The sequence below is a fragment of the Labrus mixtus genome, chromosome 13 (assembly GCF_963584025.1).
Source record: "Labrus mixtus chromosome 13, fLabMix1.1, whole genome shotgun sequence".
Lineage (NCBI taxonomy): Eukaryota > Metazoa > Chordata > Actinopteri > Labriformes > Labridae > Labrus > Labrus mixtus.
The window spans coordinates 7,461,517-7,485,801 of record NC_083624.1 but is presented as its reverse complement, the minus strand read 5'-3'; the positions used below and the strand labels follow the sequence as shown (position 1 = coordinate 7,485,801).

General features: G+C 41.0%; 2 protein-coding genes across 5 annotated transcripts in view; one reads left to right on the top strand and one right to left on the bottom strand.

The window, feature by feature from the left end:
* Positions 1-15,710, top strand: part of gsk3ba (glycogen synthase kinase 3 beta, genome duplicate a) — a 37,960-nt gene extending 22,250 nt beyond the window's left edge. Inside the window, exons 4-11 of one of the 4 annotated variants that reach the window (XM_061053465.1) lie at positions 6,381-6,491; positions 7,142-7,272; positions 8,272-8,378; positions 8,545-8,642; positions 8,764-8,859; positions 10,999-11,185; positions 11,783-11,881; positions 12,631-15,710. In XM_061053465.1, the coding sequence (XP_060909448.1) occupies positions 6,381-6,491; positions 7,142-7,272; positions 8,272-8,378; positions 8,545-8,642; positions 8,764-8,859; positions 10,999-11,185; positions 11,783-11,881; positions 12,631-12,701 (900 nt within the window). In that variant the 3' untranslated portion in view covers positions 12,702-15,710. Of the gene's footprint in view, positions 1-6,380; positions 6,492-7,141; positions 7,273-8,271; positions 8,379-8,544; positions 8,643-8,763; positions 8,872-10,998; positions 11,186-11,782; positions 11,882-12,630 lie in introns of all 4 variants that reach the window. The other 3 variants (XM_061053464.1, XM_061053467.1, XM_061053466.1) reach the window with 3 other exon arrangements.
* A 211-nt stretch (positions 15,711-15,921) lies between these two features.
* cfap91 (cilia and flagella associated protein 91) lies at positions 15,922-24,126 on the bottom strand. The gene is made up of 17 exons (XM_061053459.1): positions 23,965-24,126; positions 23,778-23,854; positions 21,407-21,564; positions 21,188-21,268; positions 20,708-20,764; positions 20,448-20,626; positions 20,083-20,260; positions 19,150-19,307; positions 18,886-19,038; positions 18,655-18,794; positions 18,065-18,169; positions 17,461-17,532; positions 17,216-17,362; positions 16,902-17,123; positions 16,464-16,612; positions 16,268-16,359; positions 15,922-16,162 (listed from the first exon to the last, which is right to left on the bottom strand). Exons 1-17 carry the CDS (start codon positions 24,050-24,052, stop codon positions 15,954-15,956), a joined length of 2,265 nt encoding a protein of 754 aa, XP_060909442.1. The 5' UTR covers positions 24,053-24,126; the 3' UTR covers positions 15,922-15,953.
* Positions 24,127-24,285: the final 159 nt, after the last annotated feature.

Sequence of the window (24,285 nt, the reverse complement as noted above, 5' to 3'; positions counted from 1 at the left end):
CGTAACAGTGTAATAAATAAGCAGACAGCGGTCTGCTGAAAAGTTTGATATTGGACCTTTTTATGGTAGTCTATAAGTGAATTATTTTCCTCTCTAAAATAAACAAAAGTATCGGCCCTAAAGTCTCCATATGAGGCTCTGGGAATGAATTGTTCTACATGTTTGATTCAGTCTTTTTATATATATGTATATGTTAGTCTTCCTTGTATTTAATGTCAAATCTTAACATTCAATCCTTTCTTTTGAATATCACAGTTCTTAAAGTTAATAAAGCTTTTTAAACACATTTTCAGGAAAGGTCGATCCCTCCTCCCTCCACATAAAAACTGCGTCTGTGTCATGTTGAGCCTCTTCATCTTCAAATGCACCATAAAGTGTCCCTGGGATTACAGTATTTAAAGGATTGAGCAGCTGGCTTTAATCACACTGGTAACATAATATTGCCCACCCCCCCCTCCCACGTCTCAGACTTAGTGTAATCACTATTAATACGCACAATATCTAAACTTTCCTGCCTTTCTTTAGAGGTTTATGTAACCTGTCTGCTGCACCGTCAGACTCCCTCTCTTTGGCCTTTCATATATTCATTAGTGCGTTCAGACGGTACAATGGGCAAAGGGAAGTCCCTCTCTCTCTCTCTTGGCTGTGGCCCCCGCCTTTGCCGTCTGTCTGGAGGGTCCGCTGGAGACTACAAGGCGAGGATATGTCATTCAACTATCTGACGGAACAGGCAGCGCTCCATCTGTCAAATATAGCCACACATGAACCTGGCACACGCTCGCATGCAGAGGGGACTTTAACCATGACTCTCCAGATTGGAATGCTCCCATGTTGCACACCTCTTGAGGCTAAAGGAAATGCTGGGGGGCGGGGGGGTGATGATGATGATGATGGTGGTGTGTGTGGGTGAGAGGAGAGACAAATGAGAGACGGGTGAGAGGGCCCCCAGTGAGCCGACCACTCGCTGGGTATCGGTTAATTTTAGACTCACACGATTTTGCCCCCCCCCCCCCCCCCCCCCCCCCCCCTCAGTGCTGTAAGCTCCGCCCACTTCCCGCCCCTCGCCTCGTGCCATGTGCTCTCTGATCTCTGGGAGTCAGAGCTAATTCTTCGTATACTGACTTGGCAGAGAGTTGACCCTACTCCATTCCAAATTTGATAAAGTTCACTAGCTGGATCGAGTTATTTGTTTATCCACAATATTCAGTTGTGTCTATTCTAATCTCTGCCACGTTTGCACCATTTAAATACCCCTGTATTCTCTGTCATGTATCCATTTCTTATTCCCCCCCCCCCCCCCCTCCTCACTATCACTCAATGCTAATTATGGAGACTGGCACGGTGTTGCTGGTGTGGGGATTTACCACGTACAGAGCCCAGTTTGAGAAAGGAAAAGGGCTTGTGTTGCTGGTGAATAAAAGGCAAAAGGCAATTTCAGGGAAGTTAATACATGAGTTGCAGAGAAGTTCGATCAATCTTTATTTCTATAGCACATTTAAAACAAAGTGCTGTACAAGCGTAAAAACGACAAATAAGATATAGAATGAAGAACAATAAAAACACAATAAATAGGAGCATGAATAAAATGTCAAAATGTCAAATTGATTTAAAAGTCAGAGCAAAGAGGTGAGTTTTAAGTAAAGATTTGAAGTTGTTGATGGACTGAGCAGGTCTTATATTAACAGGTAGACTGTTCCACAGATTGGGAGCTCTGTCACCTCGGGGGTTTTTCGCCTGCTGCACCTTGGAACATCCATCTGGTGTGTTGACCGCGTTGCTCTGACTGGAGCATGGAGGTGCAACAACTCGGACACATATTGTGGAGCCAGCGCATTAAGGGATTTAAAAAAACAAATAATAAAATCTTAAAGTGGATCCTAAAACCAACACGAAGCCAGAGCAGGTGTGATTTGTTGACAGATTTGTTAAAAAAGAGCAGAGGGTAAGACAGAGATGAGATGGGGTCAGGAGCGTGCGTGCGGGCGGGCGTGCGTGCGTGCGTGCGGGTGTGCGGGGTGCCCTGTCACTCTCCCTGATGGGAGGCTTCACACTGGCTGCAGCTGTGAGCAGGTTAGGACCACAGCTGTTGTTGTAAGCCGTCAACATGTGCACAGGTAGGCTTATGTAACGGCTGGCATGTGGCGCAGCGTGCTACTGCTTTTACCCTTTAACCACTTGTATAATACTGTTCAAACAAGGAAGGCCACAGGTCCAAACTGCGTGGGCAAGTTGGCAAACAGCGGTTTGACTTTGTGCCTCTTTAAAAATCTGTAGTGACAAAGATGGTGTGTGTGTGTGTGTGTGTGTGACTTGGAGCTGCCCTCTGCTGTGGTGGCTGTGAATCACATGAGTTTATAGAAAAACATAAAAACGCTTTTATTAAACTTCAAGTCACTGAAACAAGTCCACCTATGCTTGAATAAAACTCAACCTACCTTTACATCGTGCACCTTTAAGTATAATCAACAGCATATGCTATTAAAGTTCCATCTTATATACACACATCACTTACATCTAGGGGCTTTTTTTTTATTGCACAAAAAAACACAATAGATCAATGGGAAAACACACAGTACATAATTATAAGTTAATTAACAAAATATACATTTTGAAAGAAATGTGCTGGAGGAGCCAGAGGGGCTCGTCGAGTGGCCCTCCTAAAGAGAAACGTGTAACACAGAGACAAATTATTAATGTAGTCCAAGCAAAAACAACAAAGCTAACAAGAACACATATTCAATAAGGTGTAAAAGAAAGCAAAACAAGAACGAGACAAATTAAAGAAGAGGGGAAAAGGACAATAAGCTCTTATGGTAGAGAATGATTATGATGGTTAATTGGTTAATTGGCCCGCTTTATATGGGTTTTAATTCTAATCACGTCTTTTGTGACCCTTTGAGCAGAACTGAAATTTTTTTTTATGATTCAATGTTTGATCCACTAATAATCCAGTATAGACACCAGATAACACATCAGAGCAAGCATCATGTGTTTCAATAAAACAGAAAATATAACGGCTCTAACACCCTGTTGACAATCTGTTCAGCTTGTGTTTACACGGTGATGTTTTTTTTTTTTTCCTGGGGAGAAATAGTATCAGTGAGTAGTTTCAGAAATAGTGAAGCTGTCATGTGTTGTCTGCTCGTTGCTCTGTAGGAGATCTTTACTTGTAGTACACACACACTCGGGGCAAAAGAAGTCGGGTGAGCACAAGTGTTTTTTCCCAGGGGATTCTGCAAATTTCTCCCGCGATTCCTGCAGCAGAAAATAAACAACGACATTAATCACTCGATCTAATATTAAAAATACACAATATACAAACTCACCCGCTGTGTAAATGCATGCACCAGTTGTCCCGTCTTGGGCAACCAAACAGTTCTGTCTGTGCAAGCAAGAGATGAGAGGAAGTGACCTCGTGAACCGGATGTTTATGATAAGTGGGATGAGCTCTGATTGGTTGATAGATTTTAGCGGAGTTCAGGTGAGATTATGGAGGGAAAAAAAGAATAGGGAAATAAATAAATACAAAATAAAATGAAAAACGATGAATCATAATTTATGGAGGTTCACTGAGGTCACTTCCCTCTCAAAGAAAAAAATAGAGGGCTAAATCAAATTCAATTAACCTGGGTTACACATATCTTTTTCCAAAGCGTCTCGGCAGATTATTATTTTATGCCCCTCAGGAGCGTGATGAAACCATGAGACACACATGAGACTTTATGAGTGTAGTACAGCTAAAATGAAAACGCTGCAGGGGGCAGATAATGATGCATTCAGAATATTTCTGAAGCTACCAAGATGGACGAGTGCAGGTCAGATGTTTGTTTAATAATGTGACCACATTTCAAGCTCTGCTGAGACGATTAAATAACTCAGAAAATGTCATTATGATGTCACTGACCCCGCCCACACTTAGGGACACAAGGTATTCTTTGTGTTTCTGGAAACACTGGTGTGAATGTCTTTGTGTTGTAATCACATGTAGTGATGATACCCCCTTTGTTAATGTCCTGTATTTATATATCTGTGCTTTTTTATAACGATATGGAAGTATGACAATGCAAGTGCCTGTTTCAGATCTGAGGTCCCTGCACAATTTTTCACATATTCTTTTTTTTAAATGTCAAAATTAGTGATTCTCCTCGCACAGTTTGTCCCTTCTTTCTGTTTTTTCACAGATATGTCATCACGGCTGTTGGGCAATTTCTCTCTAATCACATGTATTTTCATGTGTACTATGCATAATTGCCAACTTAGATACACACATGTACACTTAACTTATACTGTGCATTTCATACTGCACAGATTCCATCCATCCCCGTCTCTTTATGCGACGCAGCGCGGTGGTTGTAGGTGATGGATAGCTGAAGCAGTTGTTCAGGTGCAAGCGGTTTTTCTCAGCAAATTGGAGGCTGAATTATTTAGCCCGGGAGTGAGCGAAGGAGCCAATCACATCCCCGCCACTGGCTAACCATCTGGGAAAGAGTCGAGGAAGTGGCTTTGTAGTGTAGGCAGGAAGTGAGTCATCACTGTTGCTAGGCTAAATATAGCTTTGGTGGCGCTAGCAGGAAGGTGGAGCGGGGCCCTGTAGTCGTCACAAATGTTATCAATGGGATTGGAGGGAGACTGGGTGCACTACACACACACACACACACACACACACACACACACACGGCTACAGGAGAAGTGTGAGGGGGGAAGGGAACGAGTGACCAATGGTGTGCATAAATGAAACAATCAATGTTAGCGAGCTGTTTTGGAAAACGCTTCTGGTCAGCCATGATATCTGAACCTGTTTCTCTCTCTGTATAACAATAAGCCACCATATATGTCTAATGGTTTGGGGGGGGGGGGAACCAGTATAAGGAAAGGTGTTGAGCCAAACGACATGTACCAAAAAAAGTGAGTCTAGGGAGATTTTCACAGAATGAACTCAGTCACTCATTGAGCTCTATGGACATGAAGTCAGCAGCTCGGGTCGTGTCAGCTGGACTGTGAACTCTGAACAGATGGGGGATGGGGGGATGGGGGGATGGGGGGGTGGGAGATGGACACTCCGTCAGAGAGAGAGAATAATTAAATTAATTGAAGTTGGAGGCCCCGGGGCGGTATGTCTCACACTGAGTGTTTTAATGGATGGACTCAGGTCGGTGACACTATCACACAAAGCTTCAGTGTTTCAGTATTAACTTCATTTCCCTACTGGGGGATCTGATAGGTCTAATAATTCTTATCATCTGAAACACTTCAGTGGTTGAGTTTTAATAAACAATAACATCCATGGAACTGTACAGAAAATTCAAGAGAGATTCGAGAGAAAGGTAGGGCTATACCATGTGATCCCTGATCACCCACTTCACAATGAGTTTGACCTTTGACCCTCAGGTCGTCGTTTTAGAGCTCCTGTCAGGAAGACTCAAAGACTCCAGGTCTCATTTTTACAAAGTGCAACTAATATGTTAAACAACAATTAGCTATTTGTTGCTCTTTTTGCACATTTACACACCTCCACTTTGGACTTTAATAACTTGACTGATTTTATTGCGCTGGTTTTATTTGGTTTTATATTTTTGCTGTGTTGTCTGATTTTTTTTTTTTTAATTCATTTTGGTTTATGTTTTATGGTGATGTTGTCCTTGTGTTTCTTGTCTTCTGTGTGCTCCTGTTGCGTCGCAACATATTAAAAAAAACAATTAAAAAAAATCTGAATCTGAAAACTCTTCAGCAGGCCCAATGTGTGTCATCTGAAGAAGCTGGCTGCTTCTCCACTCAAACCTTTAGTGACAGGAAGAAGAGCTAAAACTGTGATTCTCAGATTGATTTAAAGGCCTCAAACAGTCGCTCCGTTAGAAACACCCCGTGACTCAGTTTGCAGCTCACCCTGCTCAGAATCAAAGCAAAGAGGAAGTCCTAGAATCATTTGGGTGGAGAAGCCTCGACACAGCATCCTCTCAGGATCAGCGCTCTCCGGGGGGAGAATGTGCAGGGGACCCCGCCCTTCAATCCATGTGTTTCCTGTCCTCAAGGGAAGAGTCCTTTTTACAACGGACCACCAGTTAGACTGTCTGCTGCATCAGAACACAACCAGCTTCTTTCATCAGGGGAAGTTTATTCACAGCTAAGGAGAGACAGAGAGGAGGCGGAGGAGGGATTGACAGGAAGTTTTTCCTGACCTACTTGGCAGCTGGAACGAGTCATTTGAATGTCATTTATTTTGTAGGGGTTGTATTGTTAGCATATTGTTAGCATATTGTTAGCATTCACAGGGATTTTCTCATTGCACACACTGCTTTTGACTTTATTTTTCTCTCCTCTGTATGTGCATGATGTTTGACCTCCTTTTGTGTCTCTTTTTTTTTCTTTCCTCTCTCCGACAGAAAGATGAAGTGTATCTAAATCTGGTTCTGGATTATGTTCCTGAGACCGTCTACAGAGTGGCCAGACACTACAGCCGAGCCAAACAGACTCTGCCCATGGTTTACGTCAAGGTACACAAGTTCCTGTAACTTATCATTATTAACAAGACCAGGTTAAATATGAAATCAAGTCATCGCACAGTGTGTGTACTCTGTATCATATCACAGCATCCGTCCATACTCTGTGTAAGCTCCTCAAGTTGTGGTCGATGAAATGTTTTTGGTTGAGAATTTTCAAATGATTTATTCACAAGTACACCAAAGAATGAATGATCATTAGTATATGAACCCGGTACACCTTCCACATATTGTCTCACCGTATCAACAACACAGAACAGTAATCTCTTCCATCTCACAAGAAAGTTCAAACTTGATGGAGCTGTGTGGAATAAAAACTTAAGACGATATGAAGATGTCTCCTGGCTTTATCTGAAACTCTGTGTTTAAAAGAGGTGAATGCTGATTGAATATTTATTATGCTGCATGAAGAGCAAAAGAATCAGAGTCACTGCTGTCACACGTTTCTGGTAGAGATGCAGCACACACATGATTTTGTCTCTAAACGATCGAGGAGTTTGAAGAGGCTTTGTGAGACATCGATGAATTGTTCTGTGCTTTAGTTTGATTTAAAGTCTTTAGTAGTTGTTTCTATCCTTTAATCCTGAAGTGAAAACTTGACGGCTGTTTGTATAGTGCTAACGTGTGTGTGTGTCTGTGTGTAGCTGTACATGTACCAGCTGTTCAGGAGCCTGGCGTACATCCATTCGTTTGGGATCTGTCATCGGGACATCAAGCCTCAGAATCTGCTGCTGGATCCAGAGACCGCCGTGCTCAAGCTCTGTGACTTTGGCAGGTGAGACGCAGTCGCCGTGTTTCAACACATTCTCTCACACACGTGGGCTGGGTTTTTTTTTTTTTTTTTTGTTCCTGCATGTTCAGGACAGTTTGATATTTTGTTCATCAAACCTGCTTCACTGTCTTGCTGAGGACTTAACGCTCGTGCCAGCAGCTTGGTAAGCTAACTAAGCTAACGGGAGAGAAGAGGAGATAACTAATGAATAAAACTCATGTTGACAACTTCAAAGTCGGGTTCATAACCGTAGACAGCTTTGGTTGCAGACTTTACTGATTTATTAACCTTCATATTATTGCAAAAAGGTTGCAGCTTTTTTTTTTTTCAATTTTCTTACTTTGAGAGTTTTTAAAAATTCTTACAAGAATTTTAAACCACTTTTAAAATTCTTTTAATAAAATAAGATTGAAGCATATTTGAATACAGAAACATATTGAACAATCTGAGATGTAGGTAGAACCAGATGTCTTTTAATTGATATAGTTTTTAGGTGAGTACATCAGTTACTCATACTGCTGAGCAGACTTAACGTGAGGACAGTGAACACATCACGATGGGTGACTGTAGTCTGCATGTTTAGAGGGTGGATACAAGCACGTCTAACTACTCCTTTAAAGAGTTTATTGTGGTTTGATCATTTTCAATTTTCACCAATGAACCAAAACGGTTTCCATATTGACTTTCTAAAAGTGGACGGTTGTTTTGTAGTTTTCTTTAAAAAAAAACAACTAAAAAAACATCAGAATCAGATTTATTGGCCAGGTATTCTTAAACACACAATGAATTTAACTTTGGTAAACTGTGCTCTCTTATGTACAAACATTAAATATCAAAAATAAACAAATAAGCAAAGACTGATATGTACAAGGATAAATAGGATAATATAAGATAATAGTGAAAGTGAGAAACCTTTTTCATAGGTGTATATTTCTTCTTCTGTTGGTCTAAAAGCAGCAGAGTATGGTGGTGATAATTGTGTGGTTTTGATTTTGTGTGCAGTGCTAAGCAGCTGGTCCGAGGAGAGCCCAACGTGTCGTACATCTGCTCTCGTTACTATCGAGCTCCTGAGCTCATCTTCGGTGCGACCGACTACACCTCCAGTATAGGTACGCCGCCTGCAGCTGTAACAAGCCCACCTTTAACTCTTTATCCACTCATTCAGCTAAATAACAATCCTGTTTAATGTTCTTATCATCTAAAGGGTTGTCTGATGTTTGATGCTTGTCCAGGTTGTTAATTATCGCCTTCATGTTATCTGTCTCTTCCTGTTAGACGTGTGGTCAGCTGGCTGTGTGCTGGCAGAGCTGTTGCTAGGACAACCAATCTTCCCCGGTGACAGCGGCGTGGATCAATTGGTAGAAATTATCAAGGTGATCACCGGCGAGGGGGAAAAAAGTCTTCACAAACTTCTTTTTTTAACTGCAAACAAGTAAATAGAGAATGAAGCTAACGAGCTACATGTGGGTCTCGTCTGTCCTCTCCCCCCTGCAGGTTCTTGGCACCCCGACTCGAGAGCAAATCAGGGAGATGAACCCCAACTACACCGAGTTCAAGTTCCCCCAGATTAAGGCACATCCTTGGACTAAGGTGAGTCAACAGGTACAAAAAGACCCTTTTTTCTTTTCTAAGATCCACAGCATCTCTTGTCTCCATGCTTGTGTTTTTTGTCACACTGTAGTCACATGACGCCGCTTCACCGCCATCTAACCTCATCTCCATCTGTCAGAGCTGCATGAGACCCCAGCAGACCCCACGTCAGGGCAGACAGTGATTTGTGTCTTTTTAGGAATGCAAAGAGAACTGCTGTTACACTCACATTGATGTTAATGGATACCAGTTTGGAGATCAACATAAAGTTTTAAAAACACTCCAAAAAGTGTCGTCTAATCTGGAAATGCCTTAAAAACTCAAAACGTGTTTGGACTTTAATAATAATAATAATAATCTTTATTTATAGAGCACTTTTCAGAAACAAGTTACAAAGTGCTTTACAAGGACAGCAAATATAAAAACAGGCAGGTCATAGAATAATAAACAGCAAGATTAAGGAATAAAGATCACTTTAAGATATAAAATCCCGTTTTTAAAAGAACTGTAAAATACAAACAATTATTTTAAAGGAAGTGAAAATAGCAACAATTTAAAATCAACAAAAATCAGGAAAGGCTCGCCGGGAAAAAGTGTGTCTTAAGAAGAGACTTAAAAGAGATGAGTGATTCGGCCGACCTGATCTCCTCGGGCAGGTCGTTCCAGAGTCTTGGAGCCCAAACGGAAAATGCTCTATCCCCCTTTTGTTTTTAATTTTGCATTTGGAACCGCCAGGAGACCTCTGCCCCCGAGTATCTCGATGTGCGCATGGGTTTAGGCCATGGAGAGCTTTAAAAGTAATCAGTAAAATCTTCAAATTAATTCTAAAACACACACAGGGAGCCGCGGTGTAGAGTGATGTGCTCATGCTTTCTGGTTCTGGTTTAAAGCCTGGCAGCTGAGTTCTGATCCAGCTGCAGTCCATCCATAGATTTTTTTGTTCAGGCAAGTAAAAAGGCTGTTACAACAGTCAAGACATGATGAGATAAAAGCATGAAAAATCGTCTGTGTGTCTTTACTTCCTGACAGTAAGTTGGTCAGGCTGTTTGACTTCTTTCTTTTTTTTTTTTTTCACATTTTCCAGGGAGATTAAACAGAGCTGGTGATTTGACATTGCATCACTTTTTTCCCCCCCACATTTTGCAGATTATTTGTAACTGGCTTTAACATGTTCTATGGGTTTGTAAAGTATGTTGAACCCTGTGTCATCTCATTTGAAGCTCTGGAACAACAAACTGATCAAACAGTCCATCAGTCTGTACGGACAGGTCAGCAGTTTAAATATTTCTAACAGGTGGAGCGAACTCTCCTACTAGCTTCCTCTCATCAGTCCCACCCACTGCACTTTCATTGGATAACACACTCGCCCAATCAGCAGGCAGCAGCAGCAGGTCTTCCTGTTGGCGTCTTAAGCGCCCTCCTGTGGTTGCTCTCTGCAACTGCGTGCAGAACCAAAACTACTTTGGACTATTGCAGCAAATCCCTGCATACAAACTAAAACACTCAGGGGTTTCACTGTTCACTGAAGGTAACTTAGAGCAGTCATTCTCAAAGTGGGGTCCCAGGACCCCCATGGGTCTGCGAAACCATAGCTTGGGGGTCCACGGAATAATTTACAAACAATTGTAGAAGTGTGCTATTTCATTGAAAAATCATATCTACAAACTGGGACCTCTTGCTCCAATAAAATCAGCTATTTTGTCCAATAATCCCGCCCACTTTAGTTTTGAATTCTGATATAGTGACATGTCTGTCACTTCATAGTGCGAAACGATATAAAAAAACTCAAAACAAAAAAAGACCTCGGAGCTAACGTTTTCTCAAAGTTTATCAAATGACTGACTTGGAAAGTATAAATGTAGCCTTATTCTATTGTTGCAAAATATAGTACATTATTACAGTATTAATAGCTTATCAACAACAAGATAATGAGGGGGGGTCCTTGGAAAAATGTCTAAACTGAAAGGCGTTCATGGTCTAAAGAAGTTTGAGAACCCCTGACTTAGAGGGCACAAGTTCATTTTGTGTGTTCATGTTTGTTTGTTCATCAACAAAATTAAATTGTCTCTTTTGTTTTTAAAAATCTCCTGTAATCACTCCCGTCTGTCTGTCCGTCTTTTTGTCTTAACTTGTGTTCAGGTGTTCAGGCCGCGCACGCCTCCGGAGGCCATCGCTCTGTGTTCCCGCCTCCTGGAGTACACGCCCACGGCCCGCCTCACTCCTCTAGAGGCCTGCGCACACTCCTTCTTCGACGAGCTGCGCGACCCCAACGTCAAACTGCCCAACGGGAGAGAGAAGCCCTCGCTTTTCAATTTCACCACCCAGGGTACGCAACGTGGAAGTCGTGCACAGAAAAGAGCGTTTTTCACCCTGCAGAAATAATTTACCAACATATTCACAACAACACATTCATTTCTCATGATAGCTACTTCATAGAGAGGATTCTCACCCCTTCCCCTGACTCACTCAAATGTACTGGACCGTTAGAGTCTAGAGTCTGAAACCAGAGGAAAACCTAAAATAAATCTAAGTGTCATAAGGCTTTTTGAAAACTGCGTTTAACAATCTGAAAAATCATATCAAGCAAGGCAAGTTTATTTATATTAGTACATTTCCACAACAAGGCAATTCAAAGTGCTTCACACAAGACATCAAAAAGAGGAAAGAAAAGAAACATTAAAATAGAAAATTAAAAAATCACTGAAATGATTCAATCTGAAAATATGTTCAAATGAGATTAATTGAAATAAATGTTTTTTAGCTTTTGCTGAAAAACTTTTCAAGCACAAGAAAAAAAATTCTGAGACAAGTTTTTTTTAAAGAGTTAAAAGTTACAGTGCAGAGTTAAAGTTTATCGACATCCTGCTATCATCCAAGAATTACAGTTAAAGACTAAACACCTTTTTTTTTTTTTGTCATTCAGAGTTATCCAGTAATCCCTCTCTGGCCTCCATACTCATCCCTGCCCACGCCCGCAGTCAGGCCGCAGCCTCCACCCCAACCAACGCATCTGCCACCACAGGTTAGAGACATGCTTCAATCTCTTTTTTTTTTTTACCCCATAAGCATTTCTTATTGTCACTTTTTGTTGCTGCTTTTAACGGACACAACAGATGAAATGTTTCTTAGATGAACGGGTATCATGACTGAAGTTCAAGTTAAAGCTCTCTGGTTTTTTACCTGTGGACAAACTGCTACATAGAACCCGTCAACTAAGAAGCAAAGTGAGCAATAAAGCTGCTGTTTCCATAAGATTGCATCATACCAGCTCATCTGCATGTATTTACACCTGGAAGCTTTCAGGTACATCTGGAGACTGTTGGTCACCGAGCAGCTTCAGATTGGTGTCAGAGGTTTATTATAAGACTTGATTCATTTTAGAAACTGAGCATGATCCATTCATCTCCCTGCTGATGCTCTGACAGTCGTCTGTAAGGATTCTCCAAAGAGAGTTCATAGAGCTCTCTCTCTCTCTCTCCCTCTCTCTCATTCTCTCTCTCCCATCACCTCCCTCTCTCTCTCCCATCACCTCTGTCTCTCTCTCTCTCCCTCTCCCTCTCTCTCTCTCCCTCTCTCTCTCCCATCACCTCTTTCTCTCTCTCTATCTTTTTCTCTCTCTCTCTCTCTCTATCTTTTTCTCTCTTTCTCTCTCTCTCTCTCTGTCTCTCTCTCCCATCACCTCTTTTTCTCTCTCTCTCTCTCTCTTTCTCTTTGTATATCTCATAACAAACCCTAATGATGACATCACTGTTTTCATCTTCCTGTCCACAGATGGCAGCAGCACAGAGCGAGGTCCCAGCACCACCACCGCCTCCGCCTCAGCCTCCAACTCCACCTCTTGAGTCCGCAGACCGCCCACCACACCCGCCCCGGTCTCAGCCCCAGCCCCCAAAGGCCTCTCCATTGCCCCCGGGCGGGGGGGGTGGGGGGGGGCTGAGCTCCGCTCCGCTCAGCGCTGCTCTGCCCTGCTCCGCTCCCTGACACAGCAGCGGAGCGATGCTGATGCAGTCCGGGTTCAACAGCTAGCCAACAGCCCCACGCCACGACCATAAACCAAGCCCCCCTCATCTGTCCCTTTTTACCCCCCCCCCCCCCCCCCCATCCGACTGGCTCCTTTTCATCCAGCTGTTTGAACTCTACTCCATCCCTCTGCGCCCTCTCGACGGGGAAGTGAAGCGCAGGGCCCGAGGTGTCGTCGACTGTACTCTTGATTAAAGTACACTGTACATGTATACACAATGCTAGCCTGCTAATGTTTGTAAGAGGACAATCTGTAGAAAAAGTCCTAAGCTGTCCCCCCACCCCCACTCCCCACCCCCCCAGCCGTCTCTTTCCCTTTCCTCCTCCATTTTTCTGCAAACTCATCCTTTGATCTCAGACCCCCGCGTCCCCCCCACTCTTCACCTCGCCCCCTTCAGGGGTATCCTCCTCCTGTAGTGCATGGCCTGAGTATGGTTAGGATCACCCGGGGGGGTCTCCCGCCCTCTCAACTCTACTTCCACAGACAAGGCATGAGGCTCACGCACGGGTATACACACACACACACTCATAAACACACACACACACACACACACACATGGATGCATGATGACCCTGATGTATGTGGAAAGAAGTAGTCCCACTGACGACGAGGGGGGGGGGTTAGAGGTGGGGGTAAAGTTTTTTTTTTTTCTTCTTTGCCTGGGGTTGTTTTTTAAACGGTTAGCTGCCGTTTTACTCGACCTTATCTTAAAGTTTAGTTTTTTTTACTCCCCAGGCAGATGTTTTTGTTTCTTTCTTGGATTGCCATGTTCGATGGATGTGACATGTATCTTGGTCCTGTGTGCTTGTATAATATATACATACAATACAAAACAAACACGCATTCATACACAGTTTATATATTACTTTTCCTTATGTATAAAAAGTATATATATAGATATATGTATATTAACTACAATGGTTCAGAAATCATTTATGGTGAGCTCATATCCGGCAGAGCAGCGGCAATATTTGCTGCTGCCTAAAGACAATAGATTTATAGAAGGTGGTGTTTTTGTTTCTGCTGGAGTGTGTTTAGATTCCAGCACTCTCTCTCTCTCCCTCTCCTCCTGTGTTGTCTGTAATATGGCTGTAGATGGATTTAGGGCATTGCTCTATTCTCTGTCTTTGTACCGCAGTGTTTCTGTGACAGTGCAGCGTCTAGACAAACGTCTTCCCCCTCTCTCTTTCCGTCTCTGATTTTTCACTTTTTTTCTTTTCCTCGACATCCCCGAGAAGTTTTCGACGGCAGCGGCGGGGTCTTTCATTCGTCGTCGTCGACTCTCTCTCTCGCGTCGTTGTGACCACTGACTGAAGTGTTAGGCTTAGCCTCCTCCTTCCTGCTCCACCTGCCGCACATAGAGCCACTCGGTACAGTCTGTCGAAAGGGTCTTATTTAACACAGGATACTCAACGTCTAGAAAAAAGAAATGAAAAGAAGAAAAAAAGCTGAATTTGTATATATACAGTATAAATGCTCCTCACCAAAATTCTGACTTCTATGTTTTTTTTTTTTTGTTGTTTTTTCCATGTTGTGTTCAAGGTATGTTGTATATATGCAGACCCGTGTACTGTTTATGAGCAAAAACAAAGATGAGAAAGTGTAGGGGGAAAAAGTAAAACAATAAAAAAAAAAAAAAGAGAATCAGGACAAAAACTGATGTTGATGGATATTGTAGATGATGAGCTTTATCCAGCCATATGTTCAATCTTACCTGTACAGTACAGTAGATGACAGCTGTATTATTGTAACAAGAACTAGTCATGTATAGTGTAACTATAGTTTGGAGTGCCTTTGCTTTCATACACCTTCGCCTTGTTTCCCTCCCTCACCCCCCCTGCCATCAAACCTCCACCCTCCTCCCCCTCCCCCCCGCCTTTAAACTGTGACTCTCCCTTTGGTGCTGTTGAATGTCCTGCTGTCTCGAGACACGCTCTCCCCCCCTCTTTTCTCTTTTTCATTGCACACTTCAATGTCTGTAAACTACAGACTTTGTTCATTGGAAGGATATTCTCCTTTATCTGTTGATTTCAGATGTTTAAATCTTAAGACACAAGTGCGCGCACAAACATGTAAAACACAACAGTCCTGGCACGGACTCCGGGGGAATGAAGTGGGTCGGGTAGCGGGAGATGTTTTAGATGGCAGCAGGGTTTTTCTAAACACCTCATGTACTGTTTATATATATCTATATATATATATATATATAATACAGTATGGTTTCTGTATTACTCAGTGTTGGTTCTGTTACCAAAGCCAAACTAAGATGTAGTCGTGATGAGCCATCCTCAGAGGCAGCTCCTTGTCTCTCTTAACTTGCCCCCCCCTCCCCCCGTCTGTGTATTCAGGTGGATCTTCAGTAGCACCTAAGGGGGTCCGAGTCATGTAGCCTCTTGTCCCGTTTCCGGCTTGCTGTAATTTTTGCATTCATGAACGTGTTGCTACCACCAGACAGTTAAGACCACCTCACCTCACCCCGACCCCAGATTCCAGTTCAATAAAAACACAACAAAGTTACCAAAAAAAAGAAGGCAAACAAGTATATATGCTAGTGTGACATTTAACACTAGCATATATATGCTAACTGGGGGTTAAATAAAAAGAAAAATCACAGAAAATACTACGAAAAACATCCTGTGTAACAGTACTACTACTTGAATGCCTCTGTTTGTGACTGAATTTATTTTTCTTTTCTTTTTGTTTGTTTTGTTCTGTGAAGGTATGCTAAATGTGCACCTCTGTAAATATTCCCTCTGCGTGCTCTGAGGAATAGTTCCCTGGTACTGTAATTTGCATTAAATAAAGAGTAGGATAGCCTGGAAATGATCAAGCGCTTTGTCTGTTACATCTATTTTTCTTTTTAGTGTGCCGTCGTCTCTTTACGTTGATTTAAAAAAAAAAAAAAAAAAACTTTACTTGTGAGCTTTTAGTAGAAATTAAGTTAAGTAGTACAGTCTAAAGCCTTTACAAAACCAACCCAAATCCCATTACTACCAAGCTTTAATTATATGAAAGAACAATAATTGAGACATCAGACTGTATCTTAGACTTTTTGTGTATTTGTAGTTTCTCATCACTCAGTGTTCTCCTCCTTTTCTTCTTTGCCCTGCTCCGGTTCCACTCGGTGGATCATCATCTCCTCCAAGATTTGCTTGGAGGCTCTTTCAGATGGACAGGTGAGCCGTGAGGCCCCTTGAATACTAGGAAGGAATCCAGAGTGCTCTGCAGTCCCCTGAATGAGACTCCGAGCTGCCTGCAGGTGTCTGAGCTGCCTCTGGTGCACTTTGGAGAAGAAAAGCAAAACGGTTAGATCAGTGAGCGAGGTCTCTTAAATGAAAATTGTATTTCAATTGTCTATTTTTGTTAAGGGAATTTCATTTCCCAAACCTCTTCTTCTGACGGTGATCTTCTCGACCTCAGGAATAAGGAAACTGTACACCAACTCTGACACGATCTCCTCAGACTGAAGATTGTTCAAGCTGCTCACAAACACACACAAGATATTTGTTAATGCTTAGGCTTCAATTTCTATTCAATTCAATTAAAAAAAAAAAAAAAGCAGACGTGATGAGGTATCCATTACCTTTCCTCCATGGCATAAGCGATATCATTGACCTCCTTTGCCCTCCTGCGGATCTCCTCTCTGGCCTGCTGGTCAGCTGTCTGCTCCACGGTCTCTAAGATGATGTCCTCCAGATACAGATCCAAAGTTTCCTGGTGGACCTGCACCACCTTGGACAAACACACACAAGCTGCAGTTTAATCAGAATCAGAATCGAGGTTTATTACCAAGTACATTTACACATACAAGGAATTTGACTTGGTTTATTGGTGCTAAACAATTAACAAGGAAATAAAGCAGAACTAGCAACAACTTAAATAATACAGAATAAGAAGCTATTATAATATATAAAATAGAATTTAAAAATGTAAAATATAAAAAACACAATGTACAAAAGTTATTCACCAGGAACGCCTATCATCTTAAAGCCACTTCCTTAAATCGGTACATGTTACACACTTGTCTGAAGATCTCGTCTTCTTCTCTGCGTCTGCGCTCCTCCACCTGTCTCCTCCCGCTCTCCTCGGCCTCTCGCAGGCGGCGACCTCTCTCAGCCAATAGTGTGAAGGCGTGGATCCTGCGCTCCTCCTGGAGATGAATCAGATCTTTGGACAAGGTGTTGAACAGGTGTTCCAGCTCTGCACCCACCGCTCCGGCCTGAGACGCCGACTCCCAAGAGGTCTGGGAGAAGAAGAAAAGAGAGAGAGGTGGAATAAGATTTTTTTTTTTTGTACTTTGTAAAATGTTGTTAAGTCTTGTGTCTTGAGTTTTACCTGATGTCTGAGTTTGTCTCGCTGCTGTTTCTGGTTCAGTATTCGCTCTTTGTCGGCTTTCTGTGACTCCTGCTCCTCTGCCTGCAGGGCGTTGACGCTTCTCAGTTCCTGGATGAGCTCAAGATGATTCTCTTTGCCTGTGAACATCTGCACCACAACAATTAAGACAGATGAATGTCCTACTAGAAACTGTACAGGCATAACAAAAATCAAACATGGAGACACACACCCACATAAGTTCAGACCTCATATTGGACACTTCTCCCTCGCAGTAGTCTCTGCAAATGGATTACTGCAAGCTCTGTCTCCTCGTCTCCCTAATAAGCAAATAAAGATCAATCAACAAATAACCTTTCAAATAAGGGTAGGATGAACATGTTTGAGTAATAATAATAATAATAATAACTTTATTTATATAGCACCTTTTAAAAACACAGGTTTACAAAGTGCTTTGACAAACAGCAAAAACAAGAACAAACTAAACCAAACACAGAAGAACATAAACAACAGCAAGAACATAACAGATGCAAATACTAAAAATAATTAAATACAATTCAACAGAAAAGAACCCAAAGTGCACGATACCCAACAGACATATATAACCCGACCATCACAAGAACCATCACAAGAACCATCATAAGAACCATCAGGAAAAGAAATAGAAACAAGTGAATAAATTATCAAAAACTATATATACATATAAAACATAAATAGACAAAGTAAGATAAAAAATTACCAAGTTAAAACATAAGAGGAGTTAAGATAAGAGCATAAATAAAAGGACAGTAAGAAGTAAAAGAAGATAAAAATAGTAAAACCAGTGTCAGTTTGTTTCACACATCAGCTGACCTCTGTCGGCTCCATCACTCGGGGAGTGACAGGACGAGGAACAGGCTTCTCCTTCATCAGAAGAAAACGCAGGTAATTCTCTTGCTTCTTCTCCTCCCTCTGTGCCTACAAAGTCAGAATTGATGACACATATGTAAGTCGAACTTGAGTCATTGAGTCTTTAAATAATGATTTGAAGGGTTGTGTTCAGATATTTCAGGTTAAGAAAATGTATAAGATCATAGTTATCAGACTGTATGAAATTGGCAGTTAGTGTGTTTTGTGTGTTTTCCTTCTAATTTCTGAGGAAGTGAAGACTGAATTGTCAGTTTTGTCAATTTGTTTTATGTTGGTATTCATTCATTGATTGTAATTTGGACAGAACCATCCAGACATTTATTGTTTGCTTTTTGAGTAAGGGGGCAGGCAAAACAAGATTTATTCTTCTCCCTGCTTCTTTTCCGTACATGGGATAAAGTGTGAATCTTTTTTTCTGTTTTTTTCTGGTTCTTTCTGTTTTTTTCTGTTTTTTTCTGTTGTGTGTTTTGACATGTACGGAACAAATACATTCAAAGAAATATTCTGAAGGACAACATTTTGTTCTGCTTTACCTTGTATTTCTGTGTCAGTTTAACCGCTTTGCTCACTGAGGACTTGATCACTTCCTTGGTGGTTTTGACTTTAGGTTTTGGTCTCGTCCCCTGTGGCTTGAGAGCTGAAGCGTAAAGTCCTGCTTCTAGCTCTTGCAAGCCTTTGAATCACAAAATTGAACATGATTTCAAACAAAGGAAGCTGTTGCGGTATAACGAGCTGTGAATGCTGTGTTGTATTTAAATCCAGACCTTCATATGTGTCCAAGTAGAAGCTTTTTAACTCATTGTTGCAGGTGGAGGTACGAGGAGCATACGTCTGAGAACCTGAAAAGCTTTTGACAGTTGCACGTTGCTCTCGCCTCCCTTCCAGATTTCTCCTCTTGGCTTCCAGTTTTCTCATCGCTACAGACAGAAAGATAAGGATACTTTAATAAAATGAGTAAACAAAGCCTTAGTTAATACATTTATGATCTCATTTGTATTGTATAATAGAAGAGGAGGCGGATGTCTTACACCTGAGGTAGTCCTTGTGGATCTTGTTCAGCTTGGCCTCCTTTTCTTTTAGGTGCTTAGAATGTATCTGGTTCAGTCTCTCACTTGTTACCTCTTTCTGGGTCTCGTCTCGCTGCTTCAAGAGGTCCTCCAGCACAGCGAGACGAGCCTCCTGCAACCTGGCCGAAACAGCACCACAGACACAGAGGTTTTTGCATAGTACTGACAGCAGTAATATTAAGTTATTCAGGATTGCTTTATAAGCCCATCAATATATATATATGTTGAACATGTTCTTTTCAGTAAGAAATATATCAGCCAAAGCATTGTATGTTTAAAAAAAAAAAAAAAGATTACAAAATTCTGGCCAAACTTATATGCCAGCATTTACCCACTTTGTCCACTTGGGGGCAGCAAAAACAAGCTTTGACCCCAACACTTACTTAGTCAGAGGAACATTTTATCCAAGTTTATTACCAGTGATCATTTACATATAAAAATGTGATCTTTCTGAAGTAAAACCAATAATCAACATAGCTTCTTAAAGCTGTTATATTTTACATTTTAACATTTCCAGAACACAGTACATGCAGCCGCACAAGTTCTGGGACCTTATTGTAAGCTTTAGGGCAGTTTTCATCGCAAGAGGCTTAAGATGAAATGAATCTTGGACAAGAGGAGGAGTCTTAAACGACAGCACCAACAAGTTTTAGGTACGTATGTGGTTAAGTTTTGTATTTATGTAGTATATTACACTTTATGTGTACTGTGTGCATGTCTGTGTTACACTGAATATTCTGACTACATTTTTGTCAAAACTGCAGCTCTCAGCTGATCTTTGTTTTGCTGTAACACCATAAATGTCCCCGTTGTGGGATAAATAAAGGATTATCTTATCTTATCCAGTTAGACCAAAAAAATTAGTAATAGAGGTTGAAGTGCAGCAATACTAACTTCTTGATTTCCCCCTCTCTGAACGCCCACTCTTCGGCCTCCATCCCTTCCATCATGCGTCTCCTTTTGTCCAGCTGACTGATGTCATCTAATGGAGGAAGTGAGGCCTCCCAAACTCGTCTGGCACGGGCCCGCTGTATCATCTCCACCTCTGCCCGCCCTGCAGGCAGACCTCGACCTGAAGAGGATTTTCATTCATCAGAGAAGGTTCTAATGTAATTATTAGAAGTGAAGGTTGGTATTGGTCCGTTAGAAGAGGTACAAGTAGACTAATAATCACCAAAAGGAAGAGTAGTCATGTCTAGACCAAGAAGACTTACAGAGAAGTCAGTAACTGGAGAAGAGAGTAATACTTGTTCATGTACCCCAGGTCAAAGCTGCCAGTCGCAGAAGCTCTGAGGGGGTTGTCCCGGGTCGTACCACATACTCAGGGCTGTACGGGTCTGTCTGTGATTCACTTTCCCTGTAGTCGGTCTGAACCTCCACAGTGCAGTGAGTGGGCTGTCGCTCAGCTTTCTTCAAACCAGTGGATTCAAATTCCCCTCTGAGAAGATGAAAAAAAGACAATAAACCATTAGGCAGCAAAGTGGCACAGCTGGAATAGATGGGAATATGTTGAACTTACTTTGGCAAAGTGAAAAAAACATCTGGGGGAAGTTGCTGTAAGGAGTGGATCATGGGGCTAAAAGTAACACAGACACACACAATCAAAAACGTTTTCAGTATATAATGGAGAAACTATGGAAGCGATTAGTGATCAGAATTCAAATGATAAAGCTAATTTGAAAATTAAAATCCATTAACAGAAATGCTTTTTAATTTTCAGAAAATGAGTGTATTATTTGACTCAAAAATAAAATGATGACTAATTTATCTAATTTGAATTTTAGTTTTCAACTTCAAAAATGCACATTCTTTGACTAAATTAAAATGAAGAAGAAAATGACATTTGCTTTTTCATTTTCAAAAAATGTAAATTTGTATCATAATTCAAATGAAAAAGCTAATTTTAAAATGTAAATGCAGTAACAGAAATAAGTTTTAATTTACAGAATATAGGTGCATTATAGTCACAGTGTTAAGACTGCAGGCTGTCTAAACAAACCGTTTAAAATATTTCCAGCGGTCTGCTCCGGTCACATGGCAATCCTCCCTCGTTAGACATAACGTGTCGTTTGGGATAACCCTGTGAAGAAGGAAATCAAGAATCATAGCTACATGCTCATAAGTACATAAGGGACACAGTTTATAGTTATTATAAGTACTCAAGAACCTTGAGTTAAAACACTCAGTAACAATTGCCGATTATGAAAATGATGCATACCCAGCCAGCTGCTGCAGTGCTTCTCTGCGCTGCTCTGTGTGGCCTCGCCAGCGACGATCAATAAAAGTAGGTACGGGGTCTGAAGAGTCCAGTTGAAAAGTATAGCGTGGGTGGTGATACAGGTTACTGAACATGGACCCAAATTCAGGCACTCTCCTCTGACGAAGGCAGAGAGAAACACTTTATAAACATTTTATAACACTGACAAAAGCCTATAGGGCTGAAACATGTTTGCTTCCTTCAGCTTCTGTTAACTTTATTATTAAAAGTGTAATCATTTATTGCGTTGCTGACATTTTTTGCTATAGCAATCAATTGACAGTTACTCATCCTCACAGTAACAACTGAGAAAATACATTTCTTTATTGGTCATGGTTATTGGTCATGGTTATTGGCCATGGTTATTGGTTATTGGTCATGGTTATTGGTCATGGTTATTGGTCATGGTTATTGGTTATTGGTCATGGTTATTGGTCATGGTTATTGGTTATTGGTCATGGTTATTGGTCATGGTTATTGGTCATGGTTATTGGTTATTGGTCATGGTTATTGGTCATGGTTATTTGTCATGGTTATTGGATATTGGTCATGGTTATTGGATATTGGTCATGGTTATTGGTCATGGTTATTGGTCATGGTTATTGGTTATTGGTCATGGTTATTGGTTATTGGTTATTGGTCATGGTTATTGGTCATGGTTATTGGTTATTGGTCATGGTTATTGGTCATGGTTATTGGTCATGGTTATTGGTTATTGATCATGGTTATTGGTCATGGTTATTGGTTATTGGTTATTGGTCATGGTTATTGGTCATGGTTATTGGTCATGGTTATTGGTTATTGGTCATGGTTATTGGTCATGGTTATTGGTCATGGTTATTGGTTATTGATCATGGTTATTGGTCATGGTTATTGGTTATTGGTCATGGTTATTGGTCATGGTTATTGGATATTGGTCATGGTTATTGGTCATGGTTATTGGTTATTGGTCATGGTTATTGGATATTGGTCATGGTTATTGGTCATGTTATTGGTCATGGTTATTGGTCATGGTTATTGGTTATTGGTCATGGTTATTGGTCATGGTTATTGGTCATGTTATTGGATACTGGTCATGGTTATTGGTCATGGTTATTGGTTATTGGTCATGGTTATTGGATATTGGTCATGGTTATTGGTCATGGTTATTGGTCATGGTTATTGGATATTGGTCATGGTTATTGGTCATGGTTATTGGATATTGGTCATGTTATTGGATATTGGTCATGGTTATTGGTCATGGTTATTGGTTATTGGTCATGGTTATTGGATATTGGTCATGGTTATTGGTCATGGTTATTGGATATTGGTCATGGTTATTGGTCATGGTTATTGGTCATGGGTATTGGATATTGGTCATGGTTATTGGTCATGGTTATTGGTCATGGTTATTGGATATTGGTCATGGTTATTGGTTATTGGTCATGGTTATTGGATATTGGTCATGGTTATTTGTCATGGTTATTGGTTATTGGTCATGGTTATTGGTTATTGGTCATGGTTATTGGTCATGGTTATTGGTTATTGGTCATGGTTATTGGATATTGGTCATGGTTATTTGTCATGGTTATTGGTTATTGGTCATGGTTATTGGTTATTGGTCATGGTTATTGGTCATGGTTATTGGTTATTGGTCATGGTTATTGGATATTGGTCATGGTTATTGGTCATGGTTATTGGATATTGGTTATTGGTTATTGGTCATGGTTAGTGGATATTGGTCATGGTTATTGGTTATTGGTTATTGGTCATGGTTAGTGGATATTGGTCATGGTTATTGGTTATTGGTTATTGGTCATGGTTAGTGGATATTGGTCATGGTTATTGGTCATGGTTATTGGTTATTGGTTATTGGTCATGGTTATTGGATATTGGTCATGGTTATTGGATATTGGTCATGGTTATTGGTCATGGTTATTGGATATTGGTCATGGTTATTGGATATTGGTCATGGTTATTGGATATTGGTCATGGTTATTGGTCATGGTTATTGGATATTGGTCATGGTTATTGGTCATGGTTTGGCTGCAACTTGTTGTTAGTGGATGAGAGGTAAACAGAAATTGTGAGCAATCATTATAACTATTATTATAATTGTTCAAGTGAATATTTCAGCTATAAATGGAGGTTATGTTTCTAGATGGATTTACTAAGGATAACACAACAATCAAATATTTTTTTTTCAACACATACATTCTTACTGGCTATAAGAAAAAAAAACCTATAGTAACACCAAAACAGATCAACCCAATAAAGTGTGTAGTGACTGTTTCCGGTTAGCATTAGCTTTCCGGTATATATTGCCGGTTTGTTTGTTATGGACATAACTTACAATTCGGTGCTTTGAGCCGTAGGCCTTGAGGCTGGACCTGGCATGGTCTACCTCGGATGACACTGTGTAAACTGGATCTGTGGCAAGAAACAAACAGTTATTATTACAGTCAACCAAATGAGCTAACGTTAAAAAGTAACTTAGCAAATGTTAAAATGTTAACTCGCGTTTGGTTAAGTGTACTTACCATACAGGTAGTCATAAACTCGTTGCCTCATGACAACTTTGTGTTCTTCATGTTTCTTAGGAACTGTGTGAGTGATAGAAACGCTCATTTTCTTAATTTAAGTAGCCTATAAAACGTGTTTTTTACCCCCTTCAAGACTCTGGCAGGCAGCGTTATCAAAGACCTCCGTTAACAGCGTTACCATGGTGACAGTAAATAGAACCGTTTGGAGGTGGGCGGGGCTTATTTCGTTGTTAGCGGTTGTGGCATGAAGCTCCACAAATGAGGGACAAATACAAGTGTTTCTTTGATGAAACAGCCTGAGGTACTAGTCTTGATTTA